The 13453-nt window shown below is 42.8% G+C and overlaps 1 protein-coding gene across 1 annotated transcript in view; it reads right to left on the minus strand.

Moving 5' to 3' along the window:
* The window catches only part of adamts7 (a disintegrin-like and metallopeptidase (reprolysin type) with thrombospondin type 1 motif, 7), a 56949-nt gene that overhangs the window by 24139 nt on the left and 19357 nt on the right, over window positions 1-13453 (minus strand). Inside the window, exons 9-15 of the mRNA XM_066701175.1 lie at window positions 12944-13088; window positions 8501-8593; window positions 8219-8364; window positions 5355-5524; window positions 4924-5057; window positions 3687-3807; window positions 2713-2957 (exon numbers count right to left, since the gene is read on the minus strand). Coding sequence (XP_066557272.1) covers window positions 2713-2957; window positions 3687-3807; window positions 4924-5057; window positions 5355-5524; window positions 8219-8364; window positions 8501-8593; window positions 12944-13088 — 1054 coding nt within the window. The remainder of the gene's footprint in view (window positions 1-2712; window positions 2958-3686; window positions 3808-4923; window positions 5058-5354; window positions 5525-8218; window positions 8365-8500; window positions 8594-12943; window positions 13089-13453) is intronic.

Raw genomic sequence — 13453 nt, forward strand, 5'->3', positions numbered from 1 at the left:
GTGGAAAAGACATTTTTTTTAAGAAAACAAGAGATTCCTGTTCAACCTCCCAGACTTTGGGTAGTATTCTCTATTACAGATAACCAGCTCTGCATTTGAGATGATCTTTTTGGTAAACACCATCACTAACCCGAATACAATTCTCTCTTCTGTTTATCATGAGTATTAAAATAAATATCAGGGAAGCATCATTACATATTATATTATAACATTTTCTTGTTAATGTTTAGTTTAGTTCATTCCATAAATGTATAAACTGCAGGGCAGAGGATAGGACCTTATCTCAAAGCATTTCTGCCATTCTGAGTTACTATTATTTATTTATTAGCAGACACCCTTGTCCAGGCTGAGAGGTTACATTGAGAAAATGTGTAAGGTGTAAGTTTTCCTCAGATACAACATGGCTCGCACTTTCCTGCTGTAGTTTTCCATTGCATAGCACGGTATCCGGCCACCCCAGTGTGTTTGACATGAGGACGAGATGAGCCCATCGGGGGAGGGGTGAACAGCACACACTGATACCATCAGGACAGGGCCTGGGGCAAAGCACAGCACTCACCCAGTATGGCACAAGGCAGGCCACACTGCTTCTCTTCAGTAGGAGTTTGTGAAACTACATTAAAAGGCAAACTTCTGAAACAGAGAGTGTTGCTTCTAGACTGAGACTTGGTTTTCAAAGTATGATCTCACATACACACACTGCCATACTAAAAGGAGCACTCCCCCAGATATAGCGGAATTGCCTATTTCCCCCCCAGTTCTCTTGCTTGCAAAATAAAACTGTGTTTCCGCACCAGCTAGCAGAGGCAGATGTGTTGGTGTCTGCTCTGTTTTGTGCTTTTCATTGTGTCACAGTCGTATTATCTCTGTGTTGTCAAGGCTGCTCATTGTAATGCAGGAGGTTTCTGTATCCATTCACAAGACTGAGAAGAATGAGCTGACGCCTGGACTCCACACAGGAGCATGGAGAGAGGCATCTGGATTCTGTCCTGAATTACATCAAAGCCCCACGCATCAGGGGAGGAGCTGACGAGCAGTGAATGACCCAGTGTGGGGGTGCAGGGCAAAGGAGACTGCGCTGAGTGATGGCCGATAACATTCCCTGCCTGAGATAGCATTCCTCAGCCCCACACATGACTGCCCGGGGTCTGTAATAACAGGCCGTGAGATCTCAGCCTGGAACACAGGTATCAACAACTCACACTGCAAACAAATCTCTTCAGCTTTCATAAGAAGATACATATATATTTAATAGGTGACTATCTGATCTATTTTCTATCACTAGAAGTTGTGATGAGTTAATCAAATGTTGTAATCATGGTGAAGTGCTGTGGACATGGCACACAGTCTGAGGAGGTTACTGTTCTGCAGCAGCACGCATGGGAGCAGAGTTGTGTTCACTTCACACACCCACTGTGCTCCAGTCTACAAATGACACCTGGGTCAGCCTGGACTCTCCCCTCCCCCAGCCCCTGCCCTCTCAGGCCTATGCACCGAAGAACAAACACGCTTCAGATTGAAGTGAGGGGATAGCAGCTGCAGCACTCAGTTCAACACGCCCACTTTCACGAGCGGCTGCTTGCCAAGAGTCATTGTCGGAAGAAGAGCTTAATCTCTGCGTTCTCCAGATCATTGCTGAAGTTACTGCGGCTTCCATGTTGCCTGCCCTGAGAACACTAAATTAAAAACACAGTGTCACACATTCTCAGCATGTGCTTCATAATTAAAAATGGAAGGGTTGGGCAGGCTTTGACAATATTTTTCCATTCTTCTTTCCCCCAGTGGAAAGTCTGGGTGTACCTAATCAGACAAGATTAAGTTCTCAAACACAGCCAGCCAAAAATGTCCAGCAGCAAATCTGCTTCAGGATGAGTTTTTAACAGTTTCAGCATCAGAGGAGATAAACAGCTGTCCTGTCAAAAGAGACTGGCACAAGCAGACTCAACTGCTAACTCAAATTCAAACCAGCAGCTGGGATTTAGGATTCTTAGGAATAAATCAGGCTTAAACAAGGTAATAAAGCAGAATCACATACTATTTAAATAAACATTGGATAAAAAAGGAGGGATTGTTGGCTGTAGAAAAATGAATTGCAGTGCAGATGATGCAATCCACAGGAGCCACATTTCAGTTTTAAAATAGATTTAACCAGCAAACTGTCACCGGGAGTCAGTTCTTTCAGAGATGCCGTTAACGCGGGAGAGAAACTGCTTCTCTAAGGCCATTTCTTTAAAATACTGAAACTCAAAGGCTGCTGCTGGGCTCCACAGGGTGCACCACTTTGCACACTGCTCCAGCTCTGATGCTTTTTCAAGTCTTTATCAGTCAGATGTAATTTTTTTGCAATATCACAACATGGGTGTTTTTTTTTTCTCTTCATTGCATATACCGTACTTTCCATTTCACACATATTATGTCTCTTCAAAAGACAACTAAAGAAAGAAACAAAAATCCCTGCTTTGGTTAAATTGTCGATCAAATGATTATTTATCAGAGTTCAGCCCACAACCTGTCTATCAAGAATGAGGTCTGAATGGAAAACAATTTAACAATATTGCCCATAAACAAAGGGGATTCAAGGACAGACATGCACACAGACCCTGCACACTCACTCTAGCAACAGATGAAAAGAAAAAGAAAACTATCCAGAGTTTTAATGTTTTCCAATATGTTCTACATTGCCCAATCCATCTGCCTTAACCAGACGCCTACCTGTATCCAAACCGGCTCCAGCGTGGGCCCCGGGGATGTCAGGTTCTCCAGGTTGCCCGTGCGCTCGTAGGTGAACGTGGTGCCGGCAGCCTTGTAGTCTCCGTTCCACTGGATGGTCCAGTCCCCATTCAGGAAGTACCTGTCCCGGTCGCTGCTACGCAGAGCTAAGAAGTTCCCAGCCTCCTCCACCTCCTGGATCAGGATGTCCCGCGCTCCCTCAGGGATCAGCCCGATATCCACATAGCCTGAGAGGGGGAGAGAAAAGAGACAGAGAGAGGGGCAGAGGGAAAAGGAGGGAGAGATTAGTGTAGAAATCAGACAATAATTCACATATCTAGATGGAGATAAAGAGTGAAAGTGAAAAATACTGTTAATACCATTAAAAAGCATTATTGTTATTATACGGGCTGTTATTTGTTATTTAATGTATTGTGTACTTAGGAGATTAGGAGGGATATGTATATAGCTTTAGAGAGAAACAGAGGTTTCAAATATTACTCTAGAGGACACACTTACATGTACATGAATGACCAACAAGAGATTGCTTGTATGTTAATCAGATTGGAGAGCCAGAATTCTCAATAACACTTCATTTTTTTCAGTATTACTGTGGTTTCAGAGCTTCAAAAGAGATTACATAAAAAGTGATAAACTTTTCATAGCTTGCATCTATCTCAAAGCATAAAAATGAGCTGCTGAAAGCCTTACACTTTGAATCAAAAAGGCATGCTGCAAGACCACTATAAATATGAAAGAGTGAAACATCACAGGGAGGATTCTCAAATGCTGTGCTGACCCTTGATGCCCTGCTGTAGTGTGGAAGCTCTTTCATTCTGCTCTATGATACCCTGTTGCAACTCTGGCCAGCTCAGCTATCCTCCCCTCTCCTGTGCACACGAGTCCATGGGTGCAGGATACCCCTTACGACTAACACTGATGGGTCCCGTGTGTGCTATCACAGTGTTGCACCGTACCCAGCCCCTCGCTCTCCTCAAACGTCTTCTTCACCGTCTCACAGGTGGAGCCGTTCCCATGGCAAACCCCACAGCGGTCCTCCACGGCGTTGGAGTCGATCTCGTAATCACAGCCCACGTTCTGGAACACAGCACGGCCCTCAGAGTCATTACTCTTATTCCCAGAATGAATGGGATGCAACACAGCTCTCCCAGGTCCCAGGTTATTTTGTCCAATGCATTTTCAGTTATTTTCAATGTATTTGACTTTTATGTTGGTAGCAGTTTTTGCTTTAATCACGCTTGTTTTTTTGTTTTGTGCACTTGTTTATTTGAAGTTAATTATTTTGTTTTTCGTTAAATCACAAAGATTTTAAAAATTTTAAGTGATTTTAAGAATTGATTTTAAAAGTTTTTAATCATAAGTATTAAAAATTGAATTGTTTTTTTTATGTAATGTAAAATACTACACACAATAAAACAGCTCTCCCAGGTCAGGGCGGACATGGGGAGTTCTTTAGAAATTAAAGCTGCATTAGTACATCCTGCTGTATAGTAATGCATAGGGAGCAGATGCAATGATGCAACATTATATAAACTATAGTGCAGAAAGCCACTGTTACTGTTTTTGGCTTCCATTTTTTTATTTATTCTGCTTTGTCCAGGAAGTGACCACTCTGGCAGTATTTGGCCTTTACCCTATATTCATTAAAATGGAAATCAACCTGAAGAAACAAAGATTATGATGCAAAATACATACATATTTAAAGAGACACTGCACAGACTAAATATTTAAAGATTTTTCATACAAAAATACATGTAATTCTGTAAAACACAGGGGAGAAAAACATAAATAACCCCCCATCCCCCTGTAAAACTTAAACTACATCCATAGCACGCAGCCAAATGCTACATGCTCTGCATCTGACAAACCAGACAAGCAGACAGTGTTTTCTTAGAAGTCAACCAGTCCTTCTGGATACTGAGAAGTAAACATAGTTTAAGAAAACAATCTCACAGATATACAAGTCCATCAACAACAGTCATCTTTTTGACGCTGTGCCAGCTGTTTCAGGAAGGTTTCTCTTTGCAACAGTGTTGTCTGGAAAAGCCTTGCAAAAAAGCCATGTGCTCCTTTATCTCTCCAAGAAATAAAAATCAGTGTAACAATGTATTTCATTACAGGCCGATGAACCCTTGTTAGCTCGATGGATTGTTGATGGGGTGTATTAAAGGAGGCTGATGATGTCACTGTTACCTTGCAGATGCCATTGACACAAATGTCACGGCTGGAGGTTCCCTCAAAGCACCGTGTCCCGTCAATGGCCGCATCCAGCAACTTCTCTGAGAAATACTCATCCAACGGCCGGCAGTGCAGCTCACAGGGGTGGACTGGCCAGAGACACAATGCCAGAGAATCCCTCAACACTGAGCATGAACTGCACACTTCTGTCCCAGACACATCACGACAAGCATAAACTAGCACTCACACCACATCTCTGTGAAGGCAACTCTTACAGAGGAGGTGGATAAAGCGACTGCATGCTATTTTCCAGATTGATCTTATTGAAGTAACACTAAATCATAGCTTTAACATGCAAAACAAAATGTATTAGGAGTAAAAATAACAACAACAAAAGGGGGAGAAATTGCTTTACTTATCCAAGCATGACTGATATCTGGGCTTACCTCTGTTGTTGACTGGGACCCAGGTGTACAGCTTGCCTTTATAGGGCATAGTGTTGAAATGGCTGCACTGGGCGTGTCTGAAGGAAGGCTGGTCTGTGAGACAGGGCTCAGTGTTACACACCCGGTACCTCCGCCGCTCCCCCAGACAGTACCTTCCACCGTGTTTTGGACTGGGAACATGGGAGAAATTGTCCCTTAATTTGCATATATATACACAATTTAATGTTCACAGACACACACACCAAATCATGATATATATAGCATGATGTTCCTGAGGGATACTACACAGCTTGTCAGGGCATGAGTTAGACTTATGAAAGAGCACAGGGGGACAACTTCAGTAATTTCTCAAGTCTGTGTTTAAAGCTCCTGATTTGAACTTTAGTTTCTTCAGTTATTTTAGGAAATGGTTACTGCTGGAAGGCTGTATTAGGGTATTAACTGAAGTTCCCTGATCTAAACCTACACAGCTCAGCAAGGCCAGGCAGTGGTGTACTGGATACTGATTTCTGAATCCAAGAACATTTTCCACCTGCACTTTCTACCAGAACTGAAAACAGTTGTACATCCAGGGAGAAACTCATCTACACAATTCAAGAGCTTTACTCTACTCCAAACCCCACCCTTTTTCTCCATGGAACAGCTGGAAAATGCATCTGAACTGACTCATATCTTCAGTGCAGGTTCAAAAGATACAATATTAACTGGTGCTATCAAATGGCTGACCTGACCATCCCACCCCAATGGAGTCACTGGCTCCACAGTTTTTATGTGAAAGGTACTGTACAACACTGCACCATTTTCCCTTCATATAAATGAGGCCTGCTAAAGTCAGAAGAAAGGACCCTATCAATTAGAGTAATCTGCTTTCATGAAGAAGTCGGCTCGCTGAGGTCAAGGAAAGTTGGAGCCTCAGAACATTTCCTTCAATTAGACTGTAGGATGGGTGTCACAGAGTCTCACACCCAGACAGGTTTCTTTATTTTTATTTGTCTTCCAGATCAAAGTCTTGTCAGCTGCCCGCAATCAACTAAAGTATATTTTATTGTATCTTACATCAGATATTGGTATCTGTTAAACCTAGTCATTGCAAAACAATCATAGTGATAGTGATCTCCAGTGAAGACAGTAATTGGCACCTCTAACAAAGAGCTTTCAAATCAATTTCAGATGCTGTTATAGAAAGGGTCTCGGGTATCATCATTACCGACGTGTGACTGTAGTAAATATGAGAAGAGACAGGATACATCCAGGTGCTGGGAGAACAATAATCGCTTTTGAAAGGAAAATGCAGAGAAGGTCACGAGGCTCTCTGAGAACACTCCTTCACCATCCGACCTTGTCACATCCCATCAGCCGTGCACACACATTTCAATATGAAACAAAGCAGATGATGTAATAAAACGACGCAATTTCTACTTCCTACACAACAATGCACTCTTCTATCTGGAAGTCTGAGTTCGTACTAGAACTCTGAAACCACACTTGGGAAATCTGTGTGAAGCTGGCTCTTTCCCACGGGAAAACCATTACAACGAAGACCTACATCTCTGATTAAAGAAATAAATTATACATTTATTAAGATAATAAAAAATGTAAAAATCAAAATGAATCTTTCTTAATGTGGACTGCAGAAATTAGCAAACTATGTGTGAGAGAATGCCAGCGCGGGGTGGTGTGGTGTGGGCGGGCCGATCCTGATTGGGGGTGAAGTCGCCTCTTTAGAGCAGCAGTTTTGTTGCAGAGCCCTGGGCACTGGAGTGAATGTAGAGCGATCTGGCTCCGTGCCCACAGCCCCATTGAAATTCAGAGCATGTGGAGGATTTCTTTAAGCCCCTATGCAGTCTAGGCACACCGCAAACAAACATTCAATTTTTCAAAATGACCAGGGATGTAAATTTCAGGTCTATCTTACATTTTCCCAGAGAGTTATGGCAGGTAGTCATTTAACAGGAGCGGTTAAATCGTGTCTGCTTTGAACAGCGGAACTTTAAAACTAAGAATAGTCACTCAAAATTCCTCTTCGGCATAACCAGCATGTATTTTGTTTTCTTTCAGTCATTTCTGTCTAATACAAATAGTAACATTGCAATGCACAACCAGGGAATTTAAAAAATGCAACGGCAGACTCGTACTTGCTGCTCTAGGCTGGAAAACAACCCCAGACTAATTATTTAATATTTGTATAATTCTTCTTTTTAAAAATTAAGGGAGGAGTGAGTGTACATATGAATCTGTGCATTGGGCACAGAGTGCTGTGCAAATCTTCCCTGCAGCACCGTGACGAGGAACACTGTCCCACCGGACAGCGGTCCTCACATTCTGCATCACTCACTGGCTTATTTATCTTTAGGTGTTGGGTTGGGTAACACTTTGGGTTATGTTTTCTCTTGGTTTTCATGGTCCAGCTTTATGAGACTGTGTGCTAGCAGACGTACACTGACAATGCTAAAATTAAAACTGCAGGTCAATTAGACTCAACCTCATTGAGTATTCCTGCTCATACAGATTTCTGGATTCTTTAAAGTGTCTCACCTTTTAACCTCAGTTTGATTAACCTACATAAAGCTAATTATTCACCCAGTCCCGTTTTGCTGCTTGTATGTTTCTAGCAGAAATACAATCCAGTATAATTATGAGGTGAGTACTCTCTCCTTTGCTAGCTCCACATGAGTTCACGCAAAGTACTGAGTATGTAAACCCTAGAGTTTTGTTTTTAATTTTTTTTGTTAAACAATTTGTATAAAGCTCTGTGCATCTTTAAATATGAATTGGTCCCAACAAGAATGGCATAACATGACAACTGCATGTTAGGTGAATATGTGTTATGAATACAGTACAGGAGACACTCAGAGGACACTTACACAGGGTTGCTGCACTCCCTCTCCGCACTCTGGACCCCGGCCCCGCAGGTACGGGTGCAGCTGGCCCAGGTGCTCCAGGATGCCCAGCCGCCGTTCACACTCTCGGGACGATAGCCCACTCTCACGCACTCCCCTCCAAAGCACCACTGCGGGGAGACAGAACATCAGAGCAACTCACCCCTGTCCTCACTGCACTGCTGCAGCCCAGGGCCACACACAGGCATACTCTCTCTGGAGCAGCCAGGCGGCTCAGACAGCGAGAGTTGGACCACGGCTAGTTACCTTATTCAGGCCACACTTGGTTCCATCCGCCGCACCATCCAGTTTGGAGTGACAAGTGTTTCCCACAGTGCACCACAGGGTGCTGCAGACATCCTGTTAGAGAGACAATGGCCCAGTCAGGGAAGGAGTTACACACGCTGACCCTCAGCCCTTACCCCACAGAGGAGAGGGTACACAGTTACCCCCTCCGCAGTGCACGAATGACACGCATGATAGTTAGGACCCGGTATACATTAATGCTTTGAAGCTTTATCTGCTCTCTGGGCTAACGCTACGCACGTTTGCCTCACGAACACGCAGAAAGATGTCTCCTGGATGGCTGTGAGTCGGTGTCTCCCCACCCGAGTGTTTATGCACAGAAGGGGCATAGCTCCTTATGACACCTGCCCCTATAAGGGTTGCTTGGGGAAGGAGACGGAGGCTCACATCTTTAGTGAGTGCCCCTCCGCCCACAGGGTCTGGCTCCTGTTTTCTCCGTTCCTCCACAGGTTCGCCGTTCCTGCGCGGGCGACCGCCCAGCAGATCCTATACGGTCCAGCCAAGGGAATCTCTACATCTACCTTGAGGTGCTGGTGGCGTGTCGTCTGCGCAGTGAAGCAGGCACTGTGGGAGGGACGGAACATCTGTTTGTTCAATAAGCAGGAGCTGGACCCGATCGTCATCGCGCGGAGGGGCATGGTGTTTGTGAAAGACTACGTCAATCTGGAGGTCCATCAGAGGGGCAAGGAGGAAGCCTTTAAGAACTGGCGCATACAAGATCTGGGGGAGCTCAGGATCCCGTGATGGGACCCACCTCCGGGGACGGTTAGTTCCCCCTGCTGGAGCCCGAGTCCAAGATCTTTTAAAGATCTTTTAAAGATTTTATGAATGATTGTTTTTAAAAGAAGATTTTAAATAACGAATCTTAATTGTTTTTAAAGATTTAGTTGTTTTTAAATCACATTGTTTAGGGTTTTTTAGGTATAGTTTTGTTATATTTTGTTGTCAGATACATTGACCGTTTTGGGTTTAATTTAAAATGCATTGGACTTTTTTTGTTTGTTTTTTATTTTTTCCTTTTTAATTGTTTTTTTAATTTGTTGAATGCATTTTCAGTTATTTTCAATGTATCTGACTCTTTTGTTGGTGTGCAATTTTTTGCTTTTATCACGTTTTGTTTATTTGATTTGAGCACGATTATTTTAAAGTTAATTGTTTTAGTTAAAATCACAAAGATTTTAAAAATTTTTAAGTGATTTTAATGATTGATATTTTAAATGATTTTAATCATAAGTATTAAAATTGGAATTGTTTTATTTTAAGAAATGTAAAATACTCAACCCAATAAACAGTATTTTACTTTATCTGCTCTCTATGCTGTCAGCCTGAAGAGGTGCATCCAGTCAGATTAACTCATGATATATTAGGTGGTGTAAAAATACATTTTTATAACTTTCATATCATTCATATTTTTTCTTGTTTATGGTGACGAGGCAATCAAATTACAAAAAGTAATGCTAAACAACATTATTTTATGGTTTAAATTGAAATTTTGTGAAGTCAAACTAAAGCATTAAATTAAAAAATAATTTATTCCAGATCCAATGCCTATATTCAACTGTAACTAAAGTCAAAAAGAACATAATTGAAAAAGACAGCTGAATTTTATTATTAATCACAGTTTCATAAAATAATTAAAAAGTATACTATGCAGCACTACTGTGAAAAATAAGTAAATATTTAATGATATCTGCCGAGTGACTTTTGCTCACCGCTCTCAGGTCACTTTACTTTGAGAACACCAGATGTTGCGTAATATGTTTTTTTAATACACTGGGCAGAATGGGCGTGAAAGTCAAACGGGCATGAGCTCAGAAAATCAAGTCACTCTTATACAGCAATCCTGATGTCTTCACATGAGATAACAAGGCTTTGTCAAAGAGAACCGGCAAGAACCAGCATGAAGGTCGAATGTAGCTGGTGTTTGACATCACAGAACCCTGCCCGATATATGTTATTATTTCAAATATTTATAGCATAAATAGAATAGCCCCTAATTATGGTCATATGTTATTTAAAAAGTATGGCTTCTTGTATTACAGTTTATAGCAGGTATTCGTAATATTACTGCTTACAGTACTGAACTTATAACCAGATACAGCTTGATTGGCTCTGCAAAACATTTAGCATCTATCCTGTGTTATTCTTTAGAAAGTGCATCCTTACAATTAAAACAAATATTAAGGACATTTTAGGAGTAAGGAAGTGGAAGCTGATTCTCCCCCACAGAGCTGCACCTCCTACTCCTATGATTTCCTTAGTGTTTGTGGTGCCCCTCGTCAGCATGGGGGTCTCACTTCTCCTCCCCTGGAACTGTCTCCCCTATGGGGAAGCTCAGCAGCCATCTGCTCTGTGACTGGAGTAACTGGCCCTTATTCCGCCCTGTGGCCAATCTCCCAGCACCGCAGGGAAATAAGTGAATGGGCATTTTATCCAGAGCGGAAGATCTGAGAGTTTGCCAGGTTTCTTTAATCCAGACAGGGTGCCACACTGAGCACACTTGACTTCCTCCTCTCCGGCCAGCATAAAGGCTGGGGCCAGGGCTCGCTTCTAAAGCCAAGTGTTGAAATCTGCCTTCTGCTTGGATTAATTTGCTCTGTGGGAGATAATGCTTAACCAGTAATAATTATATTGTGTTCTTCCCCTCAGGGAATCTTGGACCATGAAGAGCACAGTGCATGGCTCTTGTTAATTATTATTCATTTCTGATTATAGCTTAACACAGGTGCAGGTCACAAACAACTGCTCTCACATCTCCAAAATGTAATCAACAGTAGTGAAAACAGCAGCAGCTGGCTAAAGCTTTGTGATGGCCATGTTAGACTGCGTTTGCTGCACAGGGCGAAGGTTTAAATGGGACGAGTCACCCACTGTAAATAGTGAGCTCCTCATCACTTTGCTGCAGTCAGCGCTGCCTGCTGCCATTTTACAGACAGTCCAGCTCTCTGTGACATTTCAGCTGCTGAAGGGGAGCTATTCATTTAAGATCAAACATGGAATCAGAAAGGTCCATCTGGCTGTGACAAATGCTCAAGTTGTGTCTGTTGCTGCAGAGCCACAATATGTTACAAAGTAAGACAGACTCAAAGTGACATGTTCAGGAAGTCTGGAAAAGCAGATGCCCTTTGTAATCACAGTTACAGCCTCCTCCTGATGCCTTAGCAGCCTGACCAGCATGCCTGTGTTTCTCAGAGCTGCTCCAAGGTGTTCGCAATGAATACTGCCTACAAATTATCAAAGAACAAAGCATTCAAAGAACAGCTGGAAAACATACATTCCAGCAGTAGTGCATTGACACAGGAAAAGGATGTTTCAAAATCACAGCATAAACACATATGTAACCTTACAATGAGCTGAAGTCATTAGTGGCTCCATTCAATTAGATTAATTTGAACACTTAAGATACTATAAATCAGATCCAAAAACTGATGTTATTCAATAGCAGTAGCTAATATGAGATTATATACAGTTTTATCACTGTCAGAGAGTAACTGCACTGTTATTTTCTCTGATGCAGTGTATGAATCTCCAAAACTGCTGGTATGTGATTCAAACCAGTTGGGCCACCACACAGCAAAGTATGTGAAAGCTACAGCCTCCAAATAAAAAAAAGAAAAGGGAAAACTTTAGTTCCTGAATTTAAATTATTTTCTTCATGCAACTCTGGCCTTGACATGAATGGAGAAACCGCACACAAAAACCACGCACGAGAAATGTAGAACCATCTGTAGCAGTCACAAAGAATACCTCACATTACATTATGCAATGAATTTCTTCCCAGTGTCTCTGAATCACAGTCTTAAATTACAGTCCAGCTGAGCACAGCCAGGGAATTTATAGACCAACAAACCCTGTTGTTTCTGTGTGGTCTGGTCTTTGCATAGCCTTTTTTCTATGGCATTCAAAACTGCTGCAAATCCTGACAGATCCACAGCAAGTGAAGGCAACAATGCTCTATATAAACTCTGCACATATGGGCTGCACACACTTCAGAGCCAGAATAACTACAAGCCCATATGAACAGTTTATACAGCTAACATCTCATATACTGCACAGCTACAGAATGAGATCAGTTTCAATGCTTCCAGCAGGAATAAAGCTTAACAGGGTCATATATCGTATAACAACCCACTGACGTTCCTCTAAATCTTCAGTGGGCTAGAAAAATGATGCCATTTAGACAAGTTCCTGTGACTATGCATTTGAGGGATGAGGTCTGCTGCCAATAAACCCGAAGACAGTGTGTGTGTATATATGTGTATGTGCAGAAAACGTCAGTGTTAATGGTAGGAGATGTGAGGGGTGGGTCAGAACAGGGACCCGGTGGGTAGGAGGTGCTGAATTGTGCTGAAGTGTGAAGTACAGAGGGGAAGTGGAAGCAGCGTGGAAAGAGGAGATTCTTACGTCCATGTCGTCACAGAAGAGGGAACCAGAGCCATACTGCAGGCGGCACTGGTGTGCAGCGCTGTACAGGACTCCAGGGGGCACTGTCGCCATCTCCAGCTCATCCCGGACTGGGGGGTCATCCAGACACAGGCCCCAGCCCCGACTGTGGGAAAAAACAACAGCAACATGAGACAGGCAGCACTGCGGACCCTGCACACTGCAACTGGGAGCACATGGCGCAATAGTAGCAGCACTCTCTACCCGCCTGTAGCCCTGCCAGAATTCAGAAGTGTTTAATTACAAGTCAATACAGATTTGATTCTCCTGGGCACAGGTTCCTTACAGTCTTTGCAGAGGTGTAATAACACTGATGGCAGTGTAGCGAGGCAGCAGCATGGGCACACCCCCACTCATCCTTGGCACCTCAGCCAAACAGCGCAGTGAATCACCCTTCCAATCAGCCGAGGCGCTGGGCTCTGCCATGCAAGAGCAAAACGAATTTCTAAACACAGTGTTCTTCCTTCAGGG

This window comes from Amia ocellicauda, chromosome 4 (assembly GCF_036373705.1).
Source record: "Amia ocellicauda isolate fAmiCal2 chromosome 4, fAmiCal2.hap1, whole genome shotgun sequence".
NCBI lineage: Eukaryota > Metazoa > Chordata > Actinopteri > Amiiformes > Amiidae > Amia > Amia ocellicauda.